This window comes from Ovis canadensis, chromosome 1 (assembly GCF_042477335.2).
Source record: "Ovis canadensis isolate MfBH-ARS-UI-01 breed Bighorn chromosome 1, ARS-UI_OviCan_v2, whole genome shotgun sequence".
NCBI classification, from domain to species: Eukaryota; Metazoa; Chordata; class Mammalia; order Artiodactyla; family Bovidae; genus Ovis; species Ovis canadensis.
This window is the reverse complement of record NC_091245.1, coordinates 275,535,294-275,560,626: the sequence shown is the minus strand read 5'-3', so window position 1 is coordinate 275,560,626 and position 25,333 is coordinate 275,535,294. Positions and strand designations below refer to the sequence as shown.

At 43.8% G+C, this 25,333-nt stretch overlaps 1 protein-coding gene across 3 annotated transcripts in view; it reads left to right on the top strand.

The window, feature by feature from the left end:
- COL6A5 (collagen type VI alpha 5 chain) overlaps window positions 1-25,333 on the top strand; it is a 167,131-nt gene that overhangs the window by 59,126 nt on the left and 82,672 nt on the right. For all 3 annotated transcript variants that reach the window (XM_069568288.1, XM_069568289.1, XM_069568287.1), the window contains 16 exons: window positions 124-177; window positions 2,294-2,365; window positions 2,684-2,710; window positions 2,802-2,846; window positions 2,936-2,989; window positions 5,696-5,758; window positions 6,393-6,458; window positions 6,885-6,938; window positions 10,720-10,755; window positions 11,218-11,280; window positions 15,010-15,072; window positions 16,064-16,126; window positions 17,927-17,989; window positions 19,426-19,476; window positions 19,779-19,814; window positions 21,744-21,806. In XM_069568288.1, coding sequence (XP_069424389.1) covers window positions 124-177; window positions 2,294-2,365; window positions 2,684-2,710; window positions 2,802-2,846; window positions 2,936-2,989; window positions 5,696-5,758; window positions 6,393-6,458; window positions 6,885-6,938; window positions 10,720-10,755; window positions 11,218-11,280; window positions 15,010-15,072; window positions 16,064-16,126; window positions 17,927-17,989; window positions 19,426-19,476; window positions 19,779-19,814; window positions 21,744-21,806 — 873 coding nt within the window. The remainder of the gene's footprint in view (window positions 1-123; window positions 178-2,293; window positions 2,366-2,683; window positions 2,711-2,801; window positions 2,847-2,935; window positions 2,990-5,695; window positions 5,759-6,392; window positions 6,459-6,884; window positions 6,939-10,719; window positions 10,756-11,217; window positions 11,281-15,009; window positions 15,073-16,063; window positions 16,127-17,926; window positions 17,990-19,425; window positions 19,477-19,778; window positions 19,815-21,743; window positions 21,807-25,333) is intronic.

The following is a 25,333-nucleotide window of genomic DNA, read 5'->3' as shown; positions in this document are numbered from 1 at the left end:
AACTCACAGCCGTGCTTGCAAAACCACAGCTAGGCTGGAGGGAGGGACCTGCCTGAAATGCCTAATGTAACAGGTCTGAGTTGATGAAGGATGACTAAGATGGGTTTTTCTCTTTCCCCGCAGGGCTTTCCAGGTATGAAAGGCAGCAGAGGACACAGGGGAGAGGAGGGAGAGCCTGTAAGTTTTTCTGATTCACTGCCCAGCACACTCTTTCTTTTTCCATTAAAAAAACCTTTATTTTCCAGAAGGAATAGTGGGGTTTTGTTTATATGCTTTTTGTAGTTTGAGGGGTGGGATGGGCTGCCTTTTTTCCCCTTCCCTTTGTCTGCATCATGAGCCACTTGCTGAATCTACTTTTGGGGGAAGGAAGGGAGCAGACTCACCCATGTTTTGCCTGGCACATTTTTGGGGGGTGGCAAGGAATTGGGCACCCTCCCTCTGCCCCTGTGTATGGTGAAGGCTGAGAGGACATCTCTCTGGACTGGTAGCCCAGTGTCTCCAGTGTGGAAAGAGAAGTGGGCAAAGCACCATATGGTGTCATGGTCTTGCACAAGGCTTTTGAACTTCAATTGTTGACTCCCAAACCATAACTCTCTCTTGGTTCATCGATCAAATTATAAAAATGGATTTGGAGGAATGGAAACCACTTGGGTGGCTCCACTGGGATGGGGAAAGTTCAGGAGGTATCCAACCTGAATCTCCACCAGCTTAGAACCCTTGTCTGCATAGCAAGTTGTGATTAAAAGTATAGCCTCCAGCGTCAGATGGCCCAAGGCTGACCTAGACCTTAATAGGATATGTTAAGTTCTTGACCTTTGGTTTCCTTGTCTGTCAACTTATAAATTCCTCTAAGACTATAGTTTACCCACCCTGTACCTGTGAGTGGTTATGGAGCGGACTGAGCCAGTCAGGATTTGAGTGAGGGGAAGAGTGTCACCCACTACCGGACTGTGAGCCTGCAGCTGGCTGAGTCCAGACAGCAGGGACATTTTGGTTCCTCTTATCACCTGCAATGTGGGAGACCTGTGTTCTATCCCTGGGTTACTCCCTTCTGGAGAAGGGAAAGGTTACTCACTCCAGTGTTCTGGCCTGGAGAATCCCGTGGACAGAGGAGCCTGGCAGGCCATAGTCCATGGAGTTGCAAAGACTCGGACACAACTGAGCCACTTTCGTTCGCTTTAACTTTCAGCAATCTGCGGCCATGAGTGAGGTTTCCTGCTTTTCCTGCAAACAATCCTCAGTAAAAATAAAGAACGCAAAGCAGTGAAAGGAAAATTGCCTCTCCTGTCACCTACCAGGAAGGAGAGAACTAAGTTCATTGCTAGTATTTATCCACACAGCAAACCACGAGCACCTTCTGTGCACCCAGGTCTGAGCCAAGCCCCCAGGACGCAATGCGGAAAGAGACAGCTGGGGATTCCAGCTCTCAGGAAACACAGTATTGCTCTTCTCTTGAGACTCCTTTTATTCTAGCCCTTGTGTTTGCATGCGTGCTAAGTTGCTTCAGTCATGCCTGACTCTTTGCAATCCCATGGACTGTAGCCCCCCAGGCTCCTCTGTCCATGGGATTCTCCAGGTGAGGATACTAGGGTGGGTGGCCATGCCCTCCTCCAGGGGATCCTCCCTATCCAGGGATCGAACCCAGATCTCCTGCATTGCAGGCGGATTCTTTACCATCTGAGCCAGCAGGGAAGCCCATTCCAGCCCTGACCTGTATTTTAAATATTTCCGGGGAGAAGCTGGACTAATGAGAGATGCGCAGGCCACTGACCTTGGGTGCTCTTCCCTGTGTGGATGTTCTAATGTGGGGGATCTTTAACTGGGGAGTCCTTCCTGTGAGCACTGGCTTGAGGCAGTGTCACTTCTGATCGGCTGCTTCTGCTCAGCTCCTGTCCCCTGGAACCAATGGCTTCTCTGCCATGAGTCATGGTGATTTTTCCAGGTTCGTTAGGGCCTGGGCAAGATGTCAGGGCCAACATGTGTCAGGGGAGCATTTGAAATGTGGCTGCAAAGTAATGTGACTTCAGACCTTTGGCTGTGCTTTCTGTTGAGGGGAGGGGAGTGACTGAACTCACATCATACATTAGTGTGATCTTGGATCTGTACAGGAGCACTGAAGGGAAAATGTTTGAATCCAGGGGAAACACAGAGCTAATGAACAAGTGTGCAGAGGAGATTGCTTTAACTGGAGCTCAGAGTGCCCTATTCTGGCTTCACTCTGGAAAAAGTAAACAGCTGGCAGCTTTCTGGCAAAATAATCACTATGGATATTTGTTTGGGTACCTTTCCCTAGGGAACTCGAGGAGAAATTGGACCTCAAGGAAGCAGAGGGGGTGCAGGATGCCCAGGGCAGCAGGGTCAGAAGGTAAATGTTTCATTTTAAACTCCCTATGGCATCTTCTGTCTCTCCTCCATTCCCTCCCTCTTCCATCCCTCCCCCCACTTTCCCTGTCTCTAATTATATGCTAGTTTCTTCCTCTGCAGATTAAGTCTCTTTAGTCATTTCAAGAAATTATGAGCGTTAATTAAATTCCACCCATAACCTCTTTGTGGCTGTATAGCCAAAAGTAACTAAAGGAATACACAGTCACTTTTAATGGAAGCAGCCGCTTCCCACCCCAACAGGCTGTGAATCCATGTTCGGTCTTTGACATGCCAATAAGAGATATTTAATCTTTTACAGGGAGCCAGAGGATTTTCTGGAAATAAGGTATGTGTGGTTACTTCTCAGTCAAATTTGACTTCCTAATGGGATTAGTTTACCCATTAGGTGGAAACGATCTGCCTTGTCTGTCTTTCAGGGAGAACACGGAGAGGATGGGGTTGATGGACTGGATGGGGAAGAGGTAAGCCGTTTTTCTTCAAGTGCCACAAAATCATCATGAGAGCGAGGTGTCTCTTTAATGGGAATTTCGTTTGCTTTGTCTTCTTTCAGGGCTTTCGTGGACTTCCCGGGAAAAAGGGAGAAAAAGGTGATGCAGGTTCCCAGGTAACACTTTTTCGTACACCAAAGAAGGAGAATTTGGCATTCGAGATAGTCTTAACTGTAGTGTGTCAGAGGTTATGAGGAAGAAAGTGGACAGCTGACTGACATACAGTGGAGCCTATTACCACTGAATAGATGGTGCATCCCCATTTGGGGCAAGTGGGTAACTGTGCAATTTTCAAGAATTTCCAAGCTAGAAAGATCCAAGGCTTGCAAGAATCTGTGAGCATGCTTTTTGGAAGTCTGCAAGTGAATCCATTTGCCCATCAGCAACTTGTTTTCTTTATTGCATCCAAAAAAAAAAAAGAAAGGCTAGAGAAAGGGACAGAATTATTTTGGTGGACTTGACATAGCAAATCACAATTATATATATATATATATATATATATATATATGTTTATTTATTTTCAGTTCACTTCAACACTCAATGTGTGTCTCCTTGGTTCCAAGCAGCTCTCCTTTTATGTTCTGATTCACTTATTTATTAAATACTTTTGAATACCTGGCGTGTGTCAGGCACTGAGTTATGTACAAAAGACTCAGATGAATCAGACTGTCCTTGGCCTCAGGGATCCTCTGGTGTGGTTGGGAAGACAGAGATATCAGTAGCTAATGGAACGCAGGACGTGGTTGGGATCATGGTATAGGCAGCTGTGTGGGCCCGGAGAACAGTGGGGACGGAGTGCAGGAAATCTTTCTGGAGGAAATGATCCCTGAACTGAAGATGAATAGGAATTAGCAAGACATGGAAAGAGGGCATTCCAGACAGAGGGAGTGGTTTTTTAAAAATTTCAATTGGAGGCTAATTACTTTACCAGGCCTTCCCTGGGTGCTCAGTGGTTAAAGCGTCTGCCTGGAATGCAGGAGACCCTGGTTCGATCCCTGGGTCGGGAAGATCCCCTGGAGAAGGAAATGGCAACCCACTCCAGTATTCTTGCCTGGAGAATCCCATGGATGGAGGAGCCTGGTAGGCTACAGTCCGCGGGGTTGCAAAGAATCAGACACAACTGAGCGACTCCACTTCTACTTCAATTACTTACAATATTGTGGTGGTTTTTGCTGTACATTGACATGACTCAGCCATGGTGTGCATGCATCCCCCATCCTGAACCCCCCTCCCTCCCCATCCCAGCCCTCTGGATTGTCCCAGTGCACTGGCTCCGAGGGCCCTGCTTCACGTGTTGAGCTTGCACTGGTGATCTGTTTCACATGTGGTGATATGCATGTTTCAATGCTATTCTCTCAAATCATTCCACCCTCACCTTTTCCCACAGAGTCCAAAAGTCTGTTCTTTATATCTGTGTCTCTTTTGCTGTCTTGCATGTAAGGTCATTGCTACTATATTAGTGCTTTTCTTTCTGACTTACTTCACTCTGCATTCAGTTCAGTTCAGTCACTCAGTCGTGTCCGACTCTTTGCGACCCCATGAATCACAGCACGCCAGGCCTCCCTGTTTATCACTCAAACTCACGTCCATCAAGTTGGTGATGCCATCCAGCCATCTCATCCTCTGTTGTCCCCTTCTCCTCCTGCCCCCAATCCCTGGAAGCCTTAACTAGACGGACCTTTGTTGGCAAAGTAATGTCTCTGCTTTTGAATATGCTATCTAGCTTGGTCATAACTTTCCTTCCAAGGAGTAAGCGTCTTTTCATTTCATGGCTGCAATCACCATCTGCAGTGATTTTGGAGCCTAAAAAAATAAAGTCATTCTGTATAGTAGGCTCCAATTTCATCCACCTCATTAGAAGTGATTTAAATATGTTCTTTTTAATGGCTGAGTAAAATTCTATTGTGTATATGTACTACAGCTTTCTTATCCATCCATTTAAGCAAAGACACGGAGGCTTGGGGGGCCCTGAAAGTTGTTCTGCCTGGTATGAGTGTTAGGGTTCAGGTGGAGGGAGTTGGGGTTCAAAAGGAGTTGGGAAGAGCTGGGAAAGGCACTGGTGAGCCAAGGAGAAGCAGTCTTGGGATGGATCGCGGCCATAGGGAATGCGGAGCCTTAAAAAGATTTTAAGCAAGGAGGTCACAATCCAATTTGCATTTTAGAACTATTCCATGACAGTAGCATGGAGGATGTGTTGGGGATGACATAGATGCAAGGTAAAGATGAGAGGTGGATCTGTATTAATCAGGGTGAGAAGTGCTGAAGCCTTCAAATGAAGCAACAGACAGAAGACACATTAAGGATGTAATAGGGTCCAGGCTGGAGTGAGGTCCTGGCATGCAAAATTTAAGGAAGCACTTATTATCAGAGTGGTAAGAGTGGGTGCCTGCCCAAATGTTGTACCCTTGGTTTCTTGTTTTGTCTCACCCTGGCTCTGGCTCCAGGATGTCAGATTTATTCAAATTAACTAAAATGAAAAATTCTGCTCTCCTGTCGTGTGCTTGATGGCCACCTATGGCCAGGGGCTAGTGTACTGGACAGCGTGGATGGAGAACCTCTCCGTCTCTGCAGAAGGTTCTAGAGGGTGGTGCTAGACTTTGAGAATTTTTACCTTTTTTCGGCCTCATTGTAAATAGTCCTGACCGTAGGTTTCAAACTGGGCTTGGTTCTGCCGGAGAGGCTGAAAGGAATCTAGCTGGGATAGAGGAATGTGAATCATTTTGTCTGATGGATTTTCTCCCCTCCAAACGCCACAACGCTTGATATTTTAACACCCTCCTGCAAGCTAACTTGGAGCTCATTTTATTTTATTTTATTTTCAGGGCAGCCCAGGTTCCAGAGGTCCTCCTGGGGGATATGGAGAGAAGGGTTTCCCAGGGGAACCTGTAAGTTTCTGGGGCCCAGATGGTCCTGAATTGTGTAGTTACTCCTCATTTCCTGTCTTTTTTTTTCTCTTGTGTTTCCACTAACCTGTAGGCAAACACATGACTTGGGAGGGGTGTAGTAGATATTGACTGGGGCTTATTTGTTTGAGGTAAGCCTGCATATGATCTGGGCTGATTATATATAAAAAACTCAGAGATGGGAACAAAACTTCCATCTTATTCATTTTGAGACTTTCAAGTTCCTTTGGGAACGAAATTTCCATAATTTTGCTTACTGAGTTTTCAGTCCTGTAGATTCCCTAACGCAGACTCGATGACAGGGGAATCTTGCTACATCTTTGAATGAGTAGCATAAGCTTGTTTGGATGGGTGCATTAGTGAAGCTACCAGTACAGGAAGGGAAAATCACTGTAACTTCAGCAAGCACTCATAATTCTTCATTTTTCACTAAGCCTCCTTCAGATTTACTTTCATCTTTTAAAAAAAAATTGTGTTTCAAATATGGAGAATTTTTCTCCCACCTCTCATTATTTAGCCCAGATTAGTTTAGTTCTTGAACATCGTACTATTTTGAGAAATAGAAGAAAAGGCTGATATTTCTTGATTCTAACGTGCTTTTTAAATCTTCCTCTAGGGTAATCCAGGACAAAGCAACAACATCAAAGGACAAAAGGGCTCCAAAGGAGAGCAAGGAAGACAAGTAATTGGATCTATTTAATGTATATGAGTTGAGGAATTCTGTTATGGAGCTGAGGCTTTCTTAAAGTCTAAATTAATTATTTAGTAAAATACATACTTTTTTTATAATTGAACAATCACTCCTAAGTTTAAGAGAGCTTTATTTTCTTAAAATAAGGCATGTCTGTAGTAGCTTATATTGCTTTGGGCAAAATCATCGCATTTCTGGCAGGTGGCATTATTATACGGGAAAACCAGTCATAGCCATGCATGTCGCTATATCATTTTCCTCTTTAATACACGCATGCCCATAGGGTTGACGTGCAGAAATGTTCTGGCGTGACGCATCTGTTCAGTATGATGGTTCTTGATGTTGTTATGCTGATGCCTCTGTTACTTCTTCCGAATCTTTTGCCTTATGATCTTGGGGGAACGATTTTCTTTCCAGGGTAGAACCGGGCAGAAAGGGACGCAAGGCAGTCCTAGCTCCAGAGGGAGCAGGGTAAGTATTTCTGTGGACATTTATCACCCCTCCTTATCACCTGAAGATGCCACAGAGCCATTCAGAGTATGTGCCCCTGCAGTCAACTGATCCCACAGTCCCATCTTGACACTGTTGTCATTTGGGGTCAAGATAGCTCAGTTGGTAAAGAATCCAACTGCAATGCAGGAGACCCCTGTTCTCTCCCTGGGTTGGGAAGATCCCCTGGAGAAGGGAAAGGCTACCCACTCCAGTATTCTGGCCTAGAGAATTCCGTGGTCTGTATAGTCCTTGGGGTCACAAAGAGTTGGACATGACTGAGCAACTTTCACTTTCACAGTTCCTTGTTTTGAGGGGCTTTCCTATGCGTTACATGATATTTTGCAGCATCCTGGTCTCTACACACTAGATGTCAGTAGCACCCACTTTCCTGAGTTGTGGCATCCAAAAATGTCTGCAGATCTTGCCAAATTTCAGTCGAGAATAGTGATGGGGGGCAGATTGCTCCTGGTTGAGAAACACTGTGATGGTGTGTTTTTCCCTTTCCACTTTCTGGAAGCTTTTAAATGTCTTCGAAGAGAGCCAATGATTTTCACGTAAAAATCCTCCTCCAGTAGCTCAGCATCTTTGAGCTTTTTAAAGAGCATTAAGAAATATATATCTTCCCTGGTAGTTCAGAAGGTAAGGAATCTACCTGCAATGCAGGAGATCCGGTCCAATCCCTAGGTCAGAAAGACCCCCTGGAGAAGGAAATGGCAACCCACTCCAATATTCTTGCCTGGAATAATCCCATGGACAGAAGAGCCTGGCTGGCTACAGTCCATGGGGTCTCAAAGAGTCGGACATGGCTGAGTGACTAACACTCAGATATACTCTCTTCCTCTTTGTATATCACCGGTGGGAAAGATAAATCACAGATATTAATAAATTCTTCCTGAATAAACCAAAACATTGGTGATTAGGGCTAAGCCAGTGGCAATCTTGAAATGCTGCAGGTAATTTTGTAACATCCCATGTGATATCAAGCCTAAAACAGAAATGTTGGATTTCCCCTTCTTTTTAAAGAACAACCAAGAAACCACTTTCCCTTTGTGGACTACTGAAATTAGAGAGCATGTTTATAATGTGTTAGAAACCCGCTCATCGTGCATTCAGATGGAGCTCATAAAAAGAAATGATGTGCAACATCCTAGATTTGGCCCTGGGTTTTGGTCAACAGAACGCTTGGAAACACTTGGCTTCCTTTTCTGCTATAAATTTGGAATCGTCCTGCCACTTTGAAAGCCGTGGCTTTTGCCTATCTCTCTGGGAGGGATAATGGGTGAATGTCCAAATTCCTCCTGCCTTTGTTTATCTTGACTCAGTTCTTAAGGGAAAAGGTCTCCAGTTGGATGGCTTAGGCCTCCCAATGCTACTAGTGAAATTCTCTGGGACGTTGCCCTCCTCTCCACACAGGATAATTCAAAGTAATCAGAGGAAGCAGGAGATCAGCAAGATGAACTAAATGCTATAAATCTTAAAGATAAACGTGTCGTCTTGTTGGTTTAAAACAGCTTTATAGCAGTCACCATCAATCAGCACCTTTTAAAAAAAGAGGTGCTGGGGCCGGTTAAAGGATTACTACTTGGACAAACCAAGCATTGGCTTCAAGTCGCTTCATGGACAGGAGGCTCAGCTTGTTTCTGCCATCCTCACCCACTTCCCTGACCATCTCCTCCTCTAACCTCTTTTCTCTTGAATTAAATAAGGCAACACGGATGGATATAAAGCAGTGGCTTTTCTACTTCTCTTCCACCCTCCCAGTGAAGGCTAGACTTCTCTCTGATGGTCAGAGGATCTTAAATGGATGACAAATGCTAAAACCATAAGCAAACCTAAGACATCTCCTCTTGGGTGACACAATTTCAATCTTTTTAAATTAAATTGTTGCCCCAGCTCTTGAGAAAGCAATGGATCTGTGTACTAAGAACCAGACCATTTGAAAGCATGTTCCAGGCCCATTTGGGGGCTTCCCTGGCTCAGATGGTAAAGAGTCTGCCTGCAATGCAGGAGGCCTGGGTTCAATCCCTGGGTCAGCAAGATCCCCTGGAGAGGGAAATGGCAACCTGCTCCAGTATTCTTGCCTGGAGAATTCCATGCACAGAGGAGCCTGGTGGGCTACAGTCCATGGGGTTACAAAGAGCTGGACATGCCTGAGTGACTAACACATTTTTCTTCCAGGCCCATTGCCTTTGGCCCATCAGGCACAAGGAACGCTTATAGATACTAGTATTCAGACTTCTAGAGCACCTAATTTGTGCCAGGTCCAGTTCAAATCACTTTCAAATATTAATTTGTTTAATCCTCATAACAAATATATCAGGTAGAAATTATGATTATAGCCATTTTGCAGATGAGAAAAAGCAAGGGACCTTGGACAAACTGGCCAGGATTAGAATAGGTAGTGAATGTTGGAGCTGGAATTTGAACCAGGGTGTCTCACTCTTAACCAGCCAGGCTCAGGTTTACTGTGTAATTGCTCTGTGCCACCCAGGCTTCAAAGGGCAAGGCTGAGCTCACAGCCGTCCGACTTCTGAGGACACGTCCCTAACCATTGCGTTGCACTGTCTGTATACAGAATGAATGTTGTTTTATCCGTGCTTTTTAATGGAGAGAGAATTACGACATCATGAAACAGGAACTTCAAACTTCACTGTTTCTTCTGCACGTTCATCTGTCAAGCATTCTGTGAATCACATCAAGGCACAAACAGCTGACACATTACAAATGGCAGGTTCTCTCAACTGGTACTTGCACTTTATGAGCAAAGAGTACCTGAATCAAGCGGCAGAACCTCGCTGGAGGAATTCTAATCGTTAGCCAACCCGGTGGCGGTGATATTTGGTCAGCTGGTTTATTCTAAGAAGATTCAGGAGCTGGGCAGTTGAAAGAAAACAGCTGTTCTACAGCCATTTCCACGGCTACCTTTCCAAACAAATGTAGGGGAAAATTTTTTTAAGTATTTGTTTTGTACATGAAGTAATCATCGTTGGCGTATCCCCACACAAAGTAGATTGATGGGTGCGATGTCCTTCCGGCAACTTCAGTGCAGCAGAGCTGGGAGGTGAGGGTAAGGACAGACCTCATCATAGCTTTTCAGGAAAAACGTTAGGATCTGGGGCTTGGATATCTTCTTCTGGCTTAGCCACGCTCCGGAAAGCAGAGATAGCCACTAGGTGGAGAGCCTGCCCTGGCAACATGAGGCTGCTTCTGAATTTTGGCTTCAGACCAGCTTTTCTCTGACGACCCTGATGGTGGCATTGTACCAGCACATGGACCCCATCGGCCATGTCCTCCTCCTCGGATTCCGTGGAGTCTAACCCCTTGGGCCCATGAGGGGCACTGCATGTAATGATGTTTCACTCTCCCCTAAGATATGATCAGGGGCTGGGGCCGAGAGCAGAGGATATGTCACAGCTTGTGCTCAGGCAGGAAACCTCTGACTAGCAGACAGTACTTTGTGGGACTTGCCGGAGTGGGTGGGCATCGGACAGGTGCTCTGGGATGATCTGATTCTCCCAGAGAGTTGTCAGCCTAGAGCCGAGTCTGGACTGACTTTTGGATTGGTTTGCAATCAATCCCCCAAATGTTAGTTAGTAATTAAGTGCCTGGTGTGTAAGTTTGTCTTTGGAGAGTGGCTCGGGGAAGTCGTTTCTGCAAGCTGCCCGTTACTCTGTCTGTCAGGAGCAAGAGAGGTCTGATTGCTTCTAAGGAGCCTCCATCTAGACACCCACTCACTAACCCTCTGTCTTTTCTGATCCAGGGGAGAGAAGGCCAGAGGGGAGTCCAGGGTGCCTTGGTGAGTAGCCTTTCCCTTCTGTCCTCTATGGGAGGTGGGGCCAATGAGTTAGCATTTGATAAGGGTGCTGCGGGAAGTGCAGAGCCCTGGATATGAGCCCTCCCAACTGGTGGATCCAGTGTCCATCAGTTAGGCTGCCAGACATAGGACAGACCTAAAGTAAGGCAAGCCTCCTTCATGAACACCTCAGAGACAGGGGACCTGTGCAGTTCTGCAGACTCTGCTGTTCACACACCCTGGGCTTCGTCTGCAAGGCAGTGAAATTCTGTCTTAGAGTAAGCGATGACCTGGAGTTCAGTCATTAGACAGCATGGAAAAGTACAATCCCAAGCCAAGAGGGGCACGATCCAAGTCAGACAAGACAGTTCCAGGTACCATGCCATGGAGCACTAGTACCATGAAGAGAAAACCTATATGGGAACCATGTGAAGAGAATCTTAACACTGAAAACTCATCCATCAGGGGGAACCGGGCACGCCTGGACCTCAAGGCGCATCAGGAGCTGAAGGACTGCAAGGCTCACAGGTGTGTTGGAATGTTTATAACGCTGATAATAATGCTGTTATTCTGATGGGAAGATGTAGTTCTATATAAAAATGAAGTTGCCCCTACTCTTCTCCATGGTACATGTCTCAGGGATTCTGCATTTCCCATTGCGGGTAGATGACTTTGCCCCATTTTTGCAGCTCACTGAGGAGGAAAGCTTGCTCTTGTGTGTACCCGTCATCGTGTCTACATTCTAATCTTAATGAATTATTGAGACCTTAATACTTTGGCACTAATAAGTATCCGGATCAACCAATTGGTTTTACTTAAGTGAGGTCCTGCACACAGACTCCCATAAAGGAAAGTTAGAAATTGGCAACTGTTACTCACCTCTTCTGAAGCTAGCTCTATGGGGAGTGACAGTGCTTCCAGAATATCACTGATAGTGCTCCATCTGAGGCATCTGCATTTTCTCTCGGTCATATCATTAGTGAGATACGCATTGGAGTTGCGACATCTCTTTCTTTTCCATGTCAAACATATGCCAGGGTCACCCAAGAGAGTGGCTTTAGCACAAGGGGAGTTGGTCATCTTGCTATTCTTCGGAACTCTGCAATCAAATGCGTGTATCTTTCCTTTTCTCCTTTGCCTTTTGCATCTCTTCTTTCTCAGCTATCTGTAAGGCCTCCTCTGACAACAATTTTGCCTTTTTGCATTTCTTTTTCTTGGGTATGTTCTTGATCACTGCCTCCTCTACAGTATCACGAACCTAGATGATCATTCACCTAGAGCCAGACATCCTGGAATGCAAAATCAAATGGGCCTTAGGAAGCATCACTACGAACAAAGCAAGTGGAGGTGATGGAATTCCAGTGGAGCTATTTCAAATCCTAAAAGATGATGCTGTGAAAGTGCTGCACTCAATATGACAGCAAATTTGGAAAACTCAGCAGTGGCCACGGGACTGGAAAAGGTCAGTTTTCATTCCAGTCCCAAAGAAGAGCAATGCCAAAGAATGCTCAAACTACTGCACAATTGCACTCATTTCACACACTAGCAAAGTAATGTTCAAAATTCTCCAAGCCAGACTTCAACAGTATGTGAACCGTGAACTTCCAGATGTTCAAGCTGATTTTTAGAAAAGGCAGAGGAACCAGAGATCGAATTGCCAACATCTGTTGAATTATAGAAAAAGCAAGAGATTTCCAGAAAAAAGTATACTTCTGCTTTCTTGATTATGCCAAAGCCTTTGATTATGTAGATTACAATAAAGTATGGAAAATTCTGATGGAGATGGGAATATCAGACCACCTTACCTGTCTTCTGAGAAATCTGTATGCAGGTCAAGAAGCAATAGTTAGAACTGGACATGGAACAACTGACTGGTTCCAGACTAGGAAAGGAGTACGTCAAGGCTGTATATTGTCACCCTGCTTATTTAACTTATATGCAGAATACATCATGCGAAATGCCAGGCTGGATGAAGCGCATGCTGGAATCAAGATTGCTGGGAGAAATATCAATAACCTCAGATACACAGATGATACCACCCGTAAGGCTGAAAGTGAAAACGAACTAAAGAACCTCTTGATGAAAGAGGAGAGTGAAAAAGCTGGTTTAAAACTCAACACTCAAAAAACTAAGATCATGGCGTCTGGTCCCATCATTTCATGGCAAATAGATGGGGAAACAATGGAAACAGTGGCTGACTTTGTTTTCCTGGGCTTCAAAATCACCGCAGCCATGAAATTAAAAGACACCTGCTCCTTGAAGGAAAAGCTATGACCAACCTAGAAAGCATATTAAAAAGCAGAGACATTACTTTGCCGACAAAGGTCTGTCTAGTCAAAACTATGGTCTTTCCAGTAGTCAGGTATGGATGTGAGAGTTGGACTATAAAGAAAGCTGAGTGCTGAAGAATTGATGCTTTTGAACTGTGCTGTTGGAAAAGACTCTTGAGAGTCCCTTGGACTGCAAGGAGATCCAACCAGTCCATCCTAAAGGAAATCAGTCCTGAATATTCATTGGAAGGACTGGTGCTGAAGCTGAAGCTCCAATACTTTGGCCACCTGATGAGAAGAACTGACTCACTGGAAAAGACCCTGATGCTGGGAAAAATTGAAGGCAGGAGGAGAAGGGGATGACAGAGGATGAGATGGTTGGGTGGCATCATCGACTCAATGGACGTATTTGAGCAAGCTCCGGGAGTTGGCGATGGCCAGGGAGGCCTGGCGTGCTGCAGTCCATGGGCTCACAAAGAACGGGACATGACAGCCAGCCTAAGTCCCTCCCCAGCCTTTGTTGGGAGAGAAGTGATGTTGCCTCAATCCTCCAGGGTTCCCATGATGCTCAGGTTATGAACCAAGGTGGGTCAGGGGCTCTGACCACCATTTGCCCTGAGCAGCCAAAACATCTTACAGCTGCTGTTTTGGTGATGAGAAGCTACACTAGCACCGCTAGTTTTCCCTTCCATGTGAGAGAACCATATGAGAACCAAACAGCTGATGGGAGGCAGGGCAGAAAATATGCTTTAATTCCTCAGATAGAGATCTGCCGTGAAAATGTCCTTTTGTGCTAACTTAGATTGCCGGGAGAAATATCAATAACCTCAGATATGCAGATGACACCACCCTTATGGCAGAAAGTGAAGAGGAGCTAAAAAGCCTCTTGATGAAAGTGAAAGAGGAGACTGAAAAAGTTGGCCTAAAGCTCAATATTCAGAAAATGAAGATCATGGCATCCGGTCCCATCACTTCATGGGAAATAGGTGGGGAAACAGTGGAGACAGTGTCAGACTTTATGTTTTTGGGGCTCCAAAATCACTGCAGATGGTAACTGCAGCCATGAAATTAAAAGACGCTTACTCCTTGGAAGAAAAGTTATGACCAACCTAGATAGTATATTCAAAAGCAGAGACATTACTTTGCCGACTAAGGTCCATCTAGTCAAGGCTATGGTTTTTCCTGTGGTCATGTATGGATGTGAGAGTTGGACTGTGAAGAAGGCTGAGCGCTGAAGAATTGATGCTTTTGAACTGTGGTGTTGGAGAAGACTCTTGAGAGTCCCTTGGATTGCAAGGATATCCAACCAGTCCATTCTGAAGGAGATCAACCCTGGGATTTCTTTGGAGGGAATGATGCTAAAGCTGAAACTCCAGTACTTTGGCCACCTCATGCAAAGAGTTAACTCATTGGAAAAGACTCTGATGCTGGGAGGGATTGGGGGCAGGAGGAGAAGGGGACGACCGAGGATGAGATGGCTGGATGGCATCACGGACTCGATGGACGTGAGTCTGAGTGAACTCGGGGAGATGGTGATGGACAGGGAGGCCTGGCGTGCTGCGATTCATGGGGTCGCAAAAAGTCAGACATGACTGAGCGACTGAACTAAACTCAACTGAACTGAGAACAACTTGCTTTCTCTTTCACACACTGAAGTTCTTTGGCCCGATAACTTGCCACATCAACGGAGTCCATCTGCCTATTGTTTGTGCCTCGCTTCCTTCTTCTGTAGGTTTTATTTCTTCTTTAAGTCTCTTTTCCATTTCTACCCATTACAGAGGGATAAGGTCTTATACCCAGGCAGGGAATTTCTTCATAAAAGCTGCTCCACTGAGTCTGGATCTCCCAGCATCTTCTTTTCTGAGACAAGCTTAATCACGGTGCTGAAGGGCTGGACTGTTTCCATGCGTGCCTTTCAAGAGCAGCAGCGAAGAAAGTCACTTTTCATTGACTTCATTGCATTGTGTTTCTTTCGTTGCCACCAAAGGGAGCAAGCGGACCTCCAGGCAGGAAAGGAGAGAAGGGGAACGAGGGACACAAAGGACCTCAGGTGCGTGACTAAGGTGGTCTTGTCAGTGGCCTCCAGCCTTCCTTCTCCTCTTGCTTCGAAAACATCTTCGCCTAGAGATTGTTTTATATTATCTAGATGTGGAGTCTTTCATTTGAGGATTCACTTGGGAAAAACTGGGGAAAAAGTACTCAGCACAGCTCAGATTCCTTGTTCATTCCCCCTTCCCCTTTCCTGGGGTTTGATTTGGAAAGCACAGACCTACTCCATCTGCCTGGAGAAAGCCTTTAGGAGAATGCACAGCATGCGGATTCAGGAACATTTAAAAACCTGATACATTATTCAGGCTTTTCTAATTTTTGAAAATTATCTGTGCCATGCCTGTCTCCATTGACGAGAGATATTTGAAACTGACTCTACCAAGATCGCTTGCTACCCAAATTAGTTCAGCTTTGAATTCACCCTCTGAAGCTACTTGGTTCCTGAGTTTCTGACGGTGAATAATGAGAGTGTGGATGGGAAGAGATTCATATGAAAATCGTTCTGAATCTGTTCACTCTTTCAGTGCAGATGGCGAGAGGCTAGAAGGTAAGGGATACCTGTGTTTGCTTAGTGATCTTCCCAGCATGTTTGTGAGAGAGCCTTTGGCCCCCTTTGCAGGTTCGGGACACATTCAGCGTCCTTTTCACACATGTGGGTGGCGCAGAGCACAGAAGCGACAAGGACAGCCCAATGTCGTGTTCCAGCAAGATCAGCTCGTTACACGGTGCCACATTCAGAAATGATGTGTGTTGTGTCTAGGGTGCCGTTTTAATTTCTCGCTAAGGCCCCTTTTGGACTAGCCACATCCCTGTAAATGAGGACTTGGGCTCCTTTAACCGGGACTGAAGCCCAAGGCATCTGGTTTCAGGTTGGGTCTCTTCTTAAGCAAGTATCAAGAAGTCGGCAGAAATGACTCAAAAGCCAGTCTATTCTGACGGATTTTGTATGAATTGCTGCAGTGCCAACATCTGTGTTTCCTGTTTTCTTTCAGGGTGCTCCTGGACCAGCAGGAGATAAAGGGAGTGTTGGAAGGCCTGGTCTTTTGGGGAAAAAGGTAAATTCTACAGATTTCAAATGCAGAGAAAAGAGGAGCTCCATTTTTTTTATTTTCATGTTTAATTCGTCACATGATCCAGGCACCATCAACCACTCACCCATTTTCTGCAATAGATTCTTTTCCTTCCCTGCGAAATTGCCTCATTTCACTAGGAGAGACACGGTTTATTCACCTGTCCTAAAGCAACTCTCATAAACTCAACTCCCTGGTTTTCTGAATGCATCAAGGCACTCAATGTGGCAGAGTCGGCCAGGGACATGGGGGATGTCAGAACTCAAATCTGTTCATGCATAGAGTCCTCTGTTTAACTCAGCCTGCCTTCCTGGAAGTGTCCTTACTGGAGATCCCTAAAGAACAGACCACTGGCCTGTTCAGTATCTCACGCCCCTGCTCAGAACCTTTCAGAGGCTCCCTCCTCCAGGGCAGCTTCATGGGCCTGAGAGCCATTCAGTCATACAGGGGGCCTCACTTAGAAGGCACCTGTGCTTGGCTTCATGCTCTGCTTTCACTGTCTGGAAGGTCTTTGCATTTGGGTTAAGGGTCCATGCTTCCATTTGGGTCCCAGAAATTATGTCACTTGTCCTAACTTCCCAGTGGCCCTTAGGAAAATCTCCAAACTTTCCAGTAGCTTCAGTTTAGTTGCTCAGTTGTGTCCAACTCTGCGACCCCATGGACTGCAGCACGCCAGGCCTCCCTGTCCATCACCAACTCCCAGAGTTTAGTCAAACTCATGTCCATTGAGTCGGTGATGCCATCCAACCATCTCATCCTCTGTCGTCCCCTTCTCCTCCCGCCTTCAATCGTTCCCAGCATCAGGGTCTTTTCCAATGAGTCAGTTCTTTGCATCAGGTGGCCAAGGTATTGGACTTTCAGCTTCAGCATCAGTCCTTCCAATGAACGCCCAGGACTGATCTTTAGGATGGACTGGTTGGATCTCCTTGGGGTCCAAGGAACTCTCAAGAGTCTTTTCCAACACCACAGTTCAAAAGCATCAATTCGTCGGTGCTCAGCTTTATAGTCCAACTCTCACATCCATACATGACTGTTGGAAAGACCATAGCTTTGACTAGATGGACCTTTGTTGGCAAAGTAATGTCTCTGCTTTTTAATATGCTGTCTAGCTTGGTCCAATAGCTTAGAAGACTCTTTGACTCTATTTAATTCTAAAGCTTCCTCCCTCATCTTGTTCCTGTGTAGTTGCCCTGGCTTTTCAGTTTACCTTCCCTTCTCCATACTCATTCCTCCCTTGGTCCTTCCAGCTCGCACAACTCATACTTTAAGCCTCAGCATCCCTGTTTCCCTCCTTTAGGCAGCCAGCCTGCCATCCCCACCAAATCTGACTTAGAGTCCCCTTCTCTCTGCAGCCATGGCACCCTGAACTTCACCATGTGGTGTCAAATTGCGTAATTGTCTCTCTTTCTAACCAGAGTATTCTTGATGAGGGAGAACCATGTCAGCTGTGTTCAACAGTTCCTTTTCCAAGACAATAAATAATTGTTGGATGCATGAATAAATCAGCAAATGAATTTACTCCCTGGAGTAAATTTTCCACTCGTTCCCATCTCCATTGGTCTGTCTAGGGCACTGGGAAAGCAGTGCTGAGTCCTGCTTTGTGCTAGTGTGTCCTGCTTGCCTTCAGGAAGATCATCCGTTGTTTCCTACACTCCCTTTCCTTACGGAGCACTCAGGACCCTCACGGAGAACACAGAGTGTCCCCAGCGAACAGACAGAATGTCCTATGGTGGAAGCCAGGCTTGATTTTTACTGATCTGAAGCTCTTCTTGCCTCACTCACTAGGGAGAACCTGGGATTCCTGGAGATCCAGGGCCAGCAGGGCAAGTGGGACGGCGAGGAAAGCAGGTACGAGGTTTAAGGACCCTCACCCTTTCTCAGTTCCGAGGGCTCAGTGAAGGGAAGAGGGCTGATACGATCCGTTCAAGCAGCTGGGTCCTGAAGATGTTTTGGGACCTCCGAGGAAGATGTGAGGACATTCCTCTGGCTCCCTGCAGCTTTCATTCTGCAGCTGGTCTGTCTGCTGAAACAAGGGCAGAACAGCTGTTAACAAGGAAAGCGGAACGCAGAGAGAATAATGGATGAGTTCAGTATGCTAACAACATACATGGCCTTGTCAGTTGCAAGTCAGGACTGCCAATTTCCCTTGAGTTCCTGCAAAACTCCAGAGTGATGAGAAGAGGGGAGGGTCAAGAAAGATCAAGAAATAGGGTACCTGTCTTAGTGTCTCTGGCTGTGCCAGGATCTCAGTAGTTCACTGAGCCACCAATATAGGGAAAATTAGGAAAAATATTTTATTCTCAAAAGCAATGTGTATTAAAATGTTGCACATAGGTATTGTAGAAAGTTGGGTAAGCGTAAAACATGGGAAACAGGGAAGAAAAATTACCCATAAGCCCACCATTTTGAAATACATAATATTGATATCCTGGGATACCAAAAAACTTCTATTTTTCCCTACTAACATTGTATCATGAGCATATTTCCAAGTCATTACATTTTTCCTCAGTGTTGCTTTTAATAGCTTCAAAATATTCTACTGAATGTATATGTACCTTAGCTCATTTGACCGATTTCTTATTACTGGATGTTCAGTTTACTTTCAGTTTTTCACTGTTTTGAATAGCACAGCAATGAGCATTCTTTTATGTAACTAAGTTTTTAGATGAAGCCATAATTAATTTCTACATAGGAATTTCTAGAAGTAGCATAGCTAGGTCAAGGAATATGCACATATTTAATTAAGGCTTTAAAGCTTATTGCAAGATGCCCTTAGGAAAATTTAAACACGGTATGAATTGTTGTTATTCAGGAAAAGTATTCGCTTCAGGGCATACATACCAACAATAGTCATTGTCCTTTTTTTCCTTCTTTACCAATTTTATCTCATTACTGTTTCAAATTGCATTCTTTGGTTACTAGTGAGGATAACAATTTTCCTTAGTTTATTGGCCATTTATAATTCTCTAAGGAGTTCTTCACCCAGTGTTCTTTGGACTAGCTCTTAATTTTACAGGAAAGTAACCACTGTTGATCTGTATCTAAATGGCCATCCCTCTGCCTCCTGCAATGTCTGAAAAGCAGAGCTGGCCGGTGAAGTACCAAGGCCATACCAGGAAGTGCAGAAAACTGAGCAACATGCATATTTTAAGAGTTCAAGGTCGTCATCAGGCCCCGTCCATGTGGGAGTCCCCAGGGCTCTGCTCCTGACACCATATCTCCCCAGTATAAGTTACAATTAATTTTCACTCTTAAGAAACTGAAATAAACTGATATGTTCACAGGGTGACTATGGCATCCCAGGCTATGGTCCTGTGGGACGAAAAGGAGTCAAGGTAAATATGGAAAACAATTATTTCTGTAATTGGTGAAAGTCTGTCGCTTGTGTCCAACTCTTTGTGACCCCGTGGACTGTAGCCCACCAGCTCCTCTGTCCATGGAATCCTCCAGGATTACTGGAGTTACTCCACAGTATTGGAGTGGGTTGCCATTCCTTTCTCCAGGGGATCTTCCCAATCCAGGGATCAAATCCAGGTCTCCTGCACTGCAGGCATATTCTTAACCATTAAACTTAGTAATAGAAGAAATGGTTATACTGCAGAAATGATTTATTTATGTTCTCTGCTGAAAATTGCAGGGTCCACGAGGATTCCCTGGAGATATGGGCCAAAAGGTATGGTGCACATGAACTTGTCAAACTTGCCGTGATCTTGACCTTCTACATGAGAAGGAAGATAAGTCAGTGGATCTGAATGAAACAGAAAAAAAAAAAAAAAAAAAAAGGCAGGATAATTGGTTGCCTGAGCTTAATGAAAAAAAGGACCATACTTAACTCTTATGAATCCTTAAGTTGGAAAAGATGTCCTTCACTGCCTGATATTCCTTGTCTTGAAACCCTACCTCTAGGTACCCCCTCAAGTTCACTCCTTTGTTTTTTTCTTGATTTCTTTACCCTGGTGATCTCATGCAAAACTCTTGGCTTCTGCTGTTGTTCTTTGCCCTTCATTATCATGGCTTCACTTCCTCTTACCTGAAAGATTACAAGAGCCTTCTCATTGGTTTCCTACTTCCAAATTTAACCTGTCTCAGTTAGTTCAAAACACTACTGTCACCTGATTTTTTTCCAAGGTATGGCTTTGTTATGTTACTTTCTTGATCAAACATCTTCTGGAATTCCTCATTGCCTATCAGCCTGAATTTGACCTCCAAGGGCTGCGACCAGATGCTCCTTCCATTTCAACCAGAGTAGCTCAGGTTATATGTATTCTATACATTGGAATTCTGTGATAAGATTTCTTTTAAAAATCTTACAAATGAACTTATTTGCAAAATAAACCTACAGACACAGAAAACAAATGTGTGGTTACCAAAGGGGAAAGTTGGGGAGGGATAAATTAGGAGTTTGGGATTAATATATACACTCTGCTGCTGCTGCTGCTAAGTTGCTTCAGTCGTGTCTGACCCTGTGTAACCCCATAGATGGCAACCCACCAGGCTTCTCTGTCCCTGGGATTCTCCAGGCAAGAATACTGGAGTGGGTTGCCATTTCCTTCTCAATGCATGAAAGTGAAAATGAAAGTGAAGTCGCTCAGTCGTGTCCGACTCTTACCGACCCCATGGACTGCAGTCTACCAGGCTCCTCCGTCCATGGGATTCTCCACACTCTACTATATATAAAAGAGATAACCAACTGTATAGTATAAGGAACTATACTCAATATTTTGTAAAAATTTTTCAGGAAATAGAATCTGAAAAAGAATATATATATGTGTGTGTGTGTGTGTATGTGTATAACTGAATCACTCTGCTGTACACCTGAAACTAACATCATAAATCAACTATACTTCAATAAAAAGTCAAATAAATAAATAAAATTATGCTGTCTAGAAGAGTGGCTTCCAATCATTGATGGAAAATATGGGTGAAAAAATAGAATGTCTGAGCTAATTGACTCAACCTCAGTATAGGAAAATAGCCAAGTTGTGAGTCCCCTTAAAACTGCTTTTAATTGATGAATTACCAAAAGAGATTCTTTCCTAGGTGGAGAAGGGTACAAGAAGGGACTATATAAATAACTTTTAGGATAGGAGTTCTCATTGTAAAGGACCAATTTTCTAATTTGCTGATAAAGAGAAAATTAGCATATTTCAATTTACAGATAAATGCGAAATTAGCTTATTGATTAAGGGCTAAATTAGTTTTCCACCCAAGTCAGAATAAATTTGTTTTTACTTTTAACTTTTTGAGAAACGACTCAGGAATTTAGGAAGTAATTCATTGTTTGGTACTTTATAAAGTCAGTACCCCATATGTTTTCCTTGATTTTCAAGCAGTTCTCTTTAGGTATTTTTAGTCACTGATGGAATAGCCAATGGATTGATATTTATGCATAAATATTTGTGTTCTCAGACAATTAAAATAGTTTCGGGAATATCTAAGTGTATCATTTAGACTTAGTTCTAAACGATAAGAGGAGATAACATTTAATGTTTAGTATGTGATATAGTTACAAAATCAACTAGGCTTTGGTTTGGAGAGAATTATTTTCATATTTTCATAGCAAGCATTTTAACATCTTGATGTCTTATATTTGAATCTTTAGGGGGATGCTGGTGATCCTGGAATTCCTGGGGGGCCTGGACCCAAAGGATTTAGAGGATTAACAGTAAGTGGTCTGCAATTGCAGAAATAATAAATATTTCTTTGAAGATTCTGCCTTTTATGTTATAATTATAAATGTGGATTGTCAGTCCAACCCAGGGTTATCTGAAATGCCACTTCCTAGCTGTGTGATCTTCAACACAACTTTTCAGGGCTCTATTGCTGTAACATGAGAGTTAAACTTAATGACACCAAAAGTCACTTTGAGCTCCAAAATTCTATGGTTGCATGAATCTGAACTATTTAAGTTTTCACAGATTGATAACAAGCTGTTCCAATAAATGCCAGTGTCTTCCAGTCTTTTCTAAGATGTATATTAAAGCCCAGAATATTAGCCCTGCGAGTGGAAATCTTCCAATGTGAAGGAGCTGACATCTTCCCACTGTGTCCTGGAGTGTTTTCTGACTATTCCAGTTCCTAGAGCCGTGGTCACTTGAGGTGTTCATTTTAAGGGAGTCTGTTGAGATGTTCTAATAGCAAAGTGCAGAGTGTTATAATTATTGAAAAACAAAATACTGAGACAAGCATCCTTTCATTTTAAAATTGAGTGTTCTATCAATGGTCATTAGCATTGTGAAAGAGATGCAATTCAGTAGATCCAATTTACATCTGGCTGGATAGTTTTCATTAGCATCTATTTCCATTACCTTGAATTATGGGAAATGATACAGCCAACCCATGTCCTAATGTGTGTGGGGAGTTACTTTTCTTTTTTGATCCTTAGCAGATGGCAGGTTTTTATTAGGTTTCCACATGCTCTAGGATATTTGCTTTTTTAAACACTAATTCTAGCTTATGACTGATTCAGATTTAAGTGCACAGCCAGTGCCAGAGCAAAGGATGTCACTAGATGAAGAAGCTAGGAAGGAAATGGATGTTTACCAATTATTAAGAATGTCGATTTAAAGAGGCTCTTGATGAAAGTGAAAGAGAGGAGTGAAAAAGTTGGCTTAAACCCAACACTCAAAAAACTAAGATCATGGCATCTGGTCCCATCACTTCATGGCAAATAGATGGGGGAACAATGCTAACAGTGACAGACTTTATTTTGGGGGGCTCCAAACTCACTAGTAAAGTAATGCTCAAAATTCTCCAAGCCAGGCTTTAGCAATACATGAACCGTGAACTTCCAGATGTTCAAGCTGGATTTACAAAAGGCAGAGGAACCAGAGATCAAACTGCCAACATCTGTTGGATTATCAAAAAGGCAAGAGAGTTCCAGAAAAACATCTATTTCTGCTTTCTTGACTATGCCAAAGCCTTTGACTGTGTGGATCACAATAAACTGTTGAAAATTCTGAGAGAGATGGGAATACCAGACCACCTGACCTGCCTCTTGAGAAACCTATATGCAGGTCAGGAAGCAACAGTTAGAACTGGACATGGAACAACAGACTGGTTCCAAGTAGGAAAAAGGAGTCCGTCTAGGCTGTATATTGTCACCCTGCTTATTTAACTTATATGCAGAGTACATCATGAGAAACACTGGACTGGAAGAAGCACAAGCTGGAATCAAGATTGCCAGGAGAAATATCAATAACCTCAGATATGCAGATGACACCACCCTTATGGCAGAAAATGAAGAGGAACTGAAAAGCATCTTGATGAAAGTGAAAGTGGAGAGTGAAAAAGTTGGCTTAAAGCTCAACATTCAGAAAACTCAACATTCAGAAAATATCATGGCATCCGGTCCCATCACTTCATGGGAAATAGACGGGGAAACAGTGTCAGACTTTATTTTCTTGGGCTCCAAAATCACTGCAGATGGTGACTGCAGCCATGAAATTAAAAGACGTTTACTCCTTGGAAGGAAAGTTATGACGAACCTAGACAGCATATTCAAAAGCAGAGACATTACTTTGTCCATCTAGTCAAGGCTATGATTTTTCCAGTGGCCATGTATGGATATGAGAGTTGGACTGTGAAAAAAGCTGAGCACCGAAGAATTGATGCTTTTGAACTGTGGTATTGGAGAAGACTCCTGAGAGTCCCTTCGACTGCAAGGAGATCTAACCAGTCCATCCTAAAGGAGATCAGTCCTGGGTGTTCATTGGAAGGACTGATGCTGAAGCTGAAACTCCAATACCTAGGCCACCTCATGGGAGGAATTGACTCATTGGGAAAGACCCTGATGCTGGGAGGGATTGGGGGCCGGAGGAGAAGGAGACAACAGAGGATGAGATGGCTGGATGGCATCACCGACTTGATGGACTTGAGTCTGAGTAAACTTCGGGAGTTGGTGATGGACAGGGAGGCCTGGCATGCTGCGATTCTTGGTGTTGTAAAGAGTCGGGCACGACTGAGTGACTAAACTGAACTGAACTGAAACTCACTGCAGATGGTGACCTCAGCCATGAATTTAAAAGATACTTATTCCTTGGAAGAAAAGCCATGACCAACCTAGGCAGCATATTAAAAAGCAGAGACATTACTTTGCTGACAAAGATCCATATAGCCAAAGCTATAGTTTTTCCAGTAGTCATGTATGGATATGAGAGTCGGACCTGAAAGAAAGCTGACAGCCAAAGAATTAATGCTTTTGAACTGTGGTGTTAGAGAAGACTCTTGAGAGCCCCCTGGACTGCAAAGAGCTCAAACCAGTCAATACTATAGGAAATCAATCCTGAATATTCATTGGAAGGACTGATGCTGAAGCTCCAATACTTTGGCCCCCTGATGAAAAGAACTGACTCATTGGAAAAGACCCCAATCCTGGGAAAAATTGAAGGTGGGAGGAGAAGGGGACGACAGAGAATGAAATGGTTGGATGGCATCAGTGACTCAATGGACATGAGTTTGAGCAAGCTCCAGGAGTTGGTGATAGATGGGATAGCCTGGTGTGCTGCGATTCATGGGATCACAGAGAATCGGACACGACTGAGTGACTGAACTGAACTGAACTGAAGAATGGCTATTTAGAATTAAAGATAAAAATTATAGAATTATCTCAATAAATGCTGAAAAAACATTTGACAAAATTCAACATCTTTTCCGTAGAAAAACTCTTAACAAATTAGGTATAGAAGGAATGTATGTCAACATAATAAAGGTCACATACAAAAAATCTGCAAGTAACATCACACTTGACAATGGAAGGTTGAAAACTTTCCTGCTAGGACCAGGTACAAGACAAAAGTGTCCATTTTCTCTACCCTATTCAACATAGTACTGGAAGTCCTAGCTAGAGGGAGTATACAAGAAAAGGAAATGAAGGTCATTCTAATGAGAAGGGAAGAAGTAGAAGTGTCTATTTGCAGTCATGTGATCTCATAGATAGAAAATCTTAAAGACTTCATCAAAAAGCTGTTAGAACTAATAAATTCAGTAAAGTAGTAGGATACAAAATCAGCATAAAAAATAACTTGTATTTCTAGACACTAACAATGAACTGTTGGGAAAATTATTTCTTCTCTGAGTTCTATGAGTAAAAAGGATGGCTATTTATATTAAAAGTAAGGAATTTGCTTGACTTGAATTATTTTTGCTTTTTCTAAAATTTTTAAAGCAATTATAAGGTCTCATTAAGGCTGA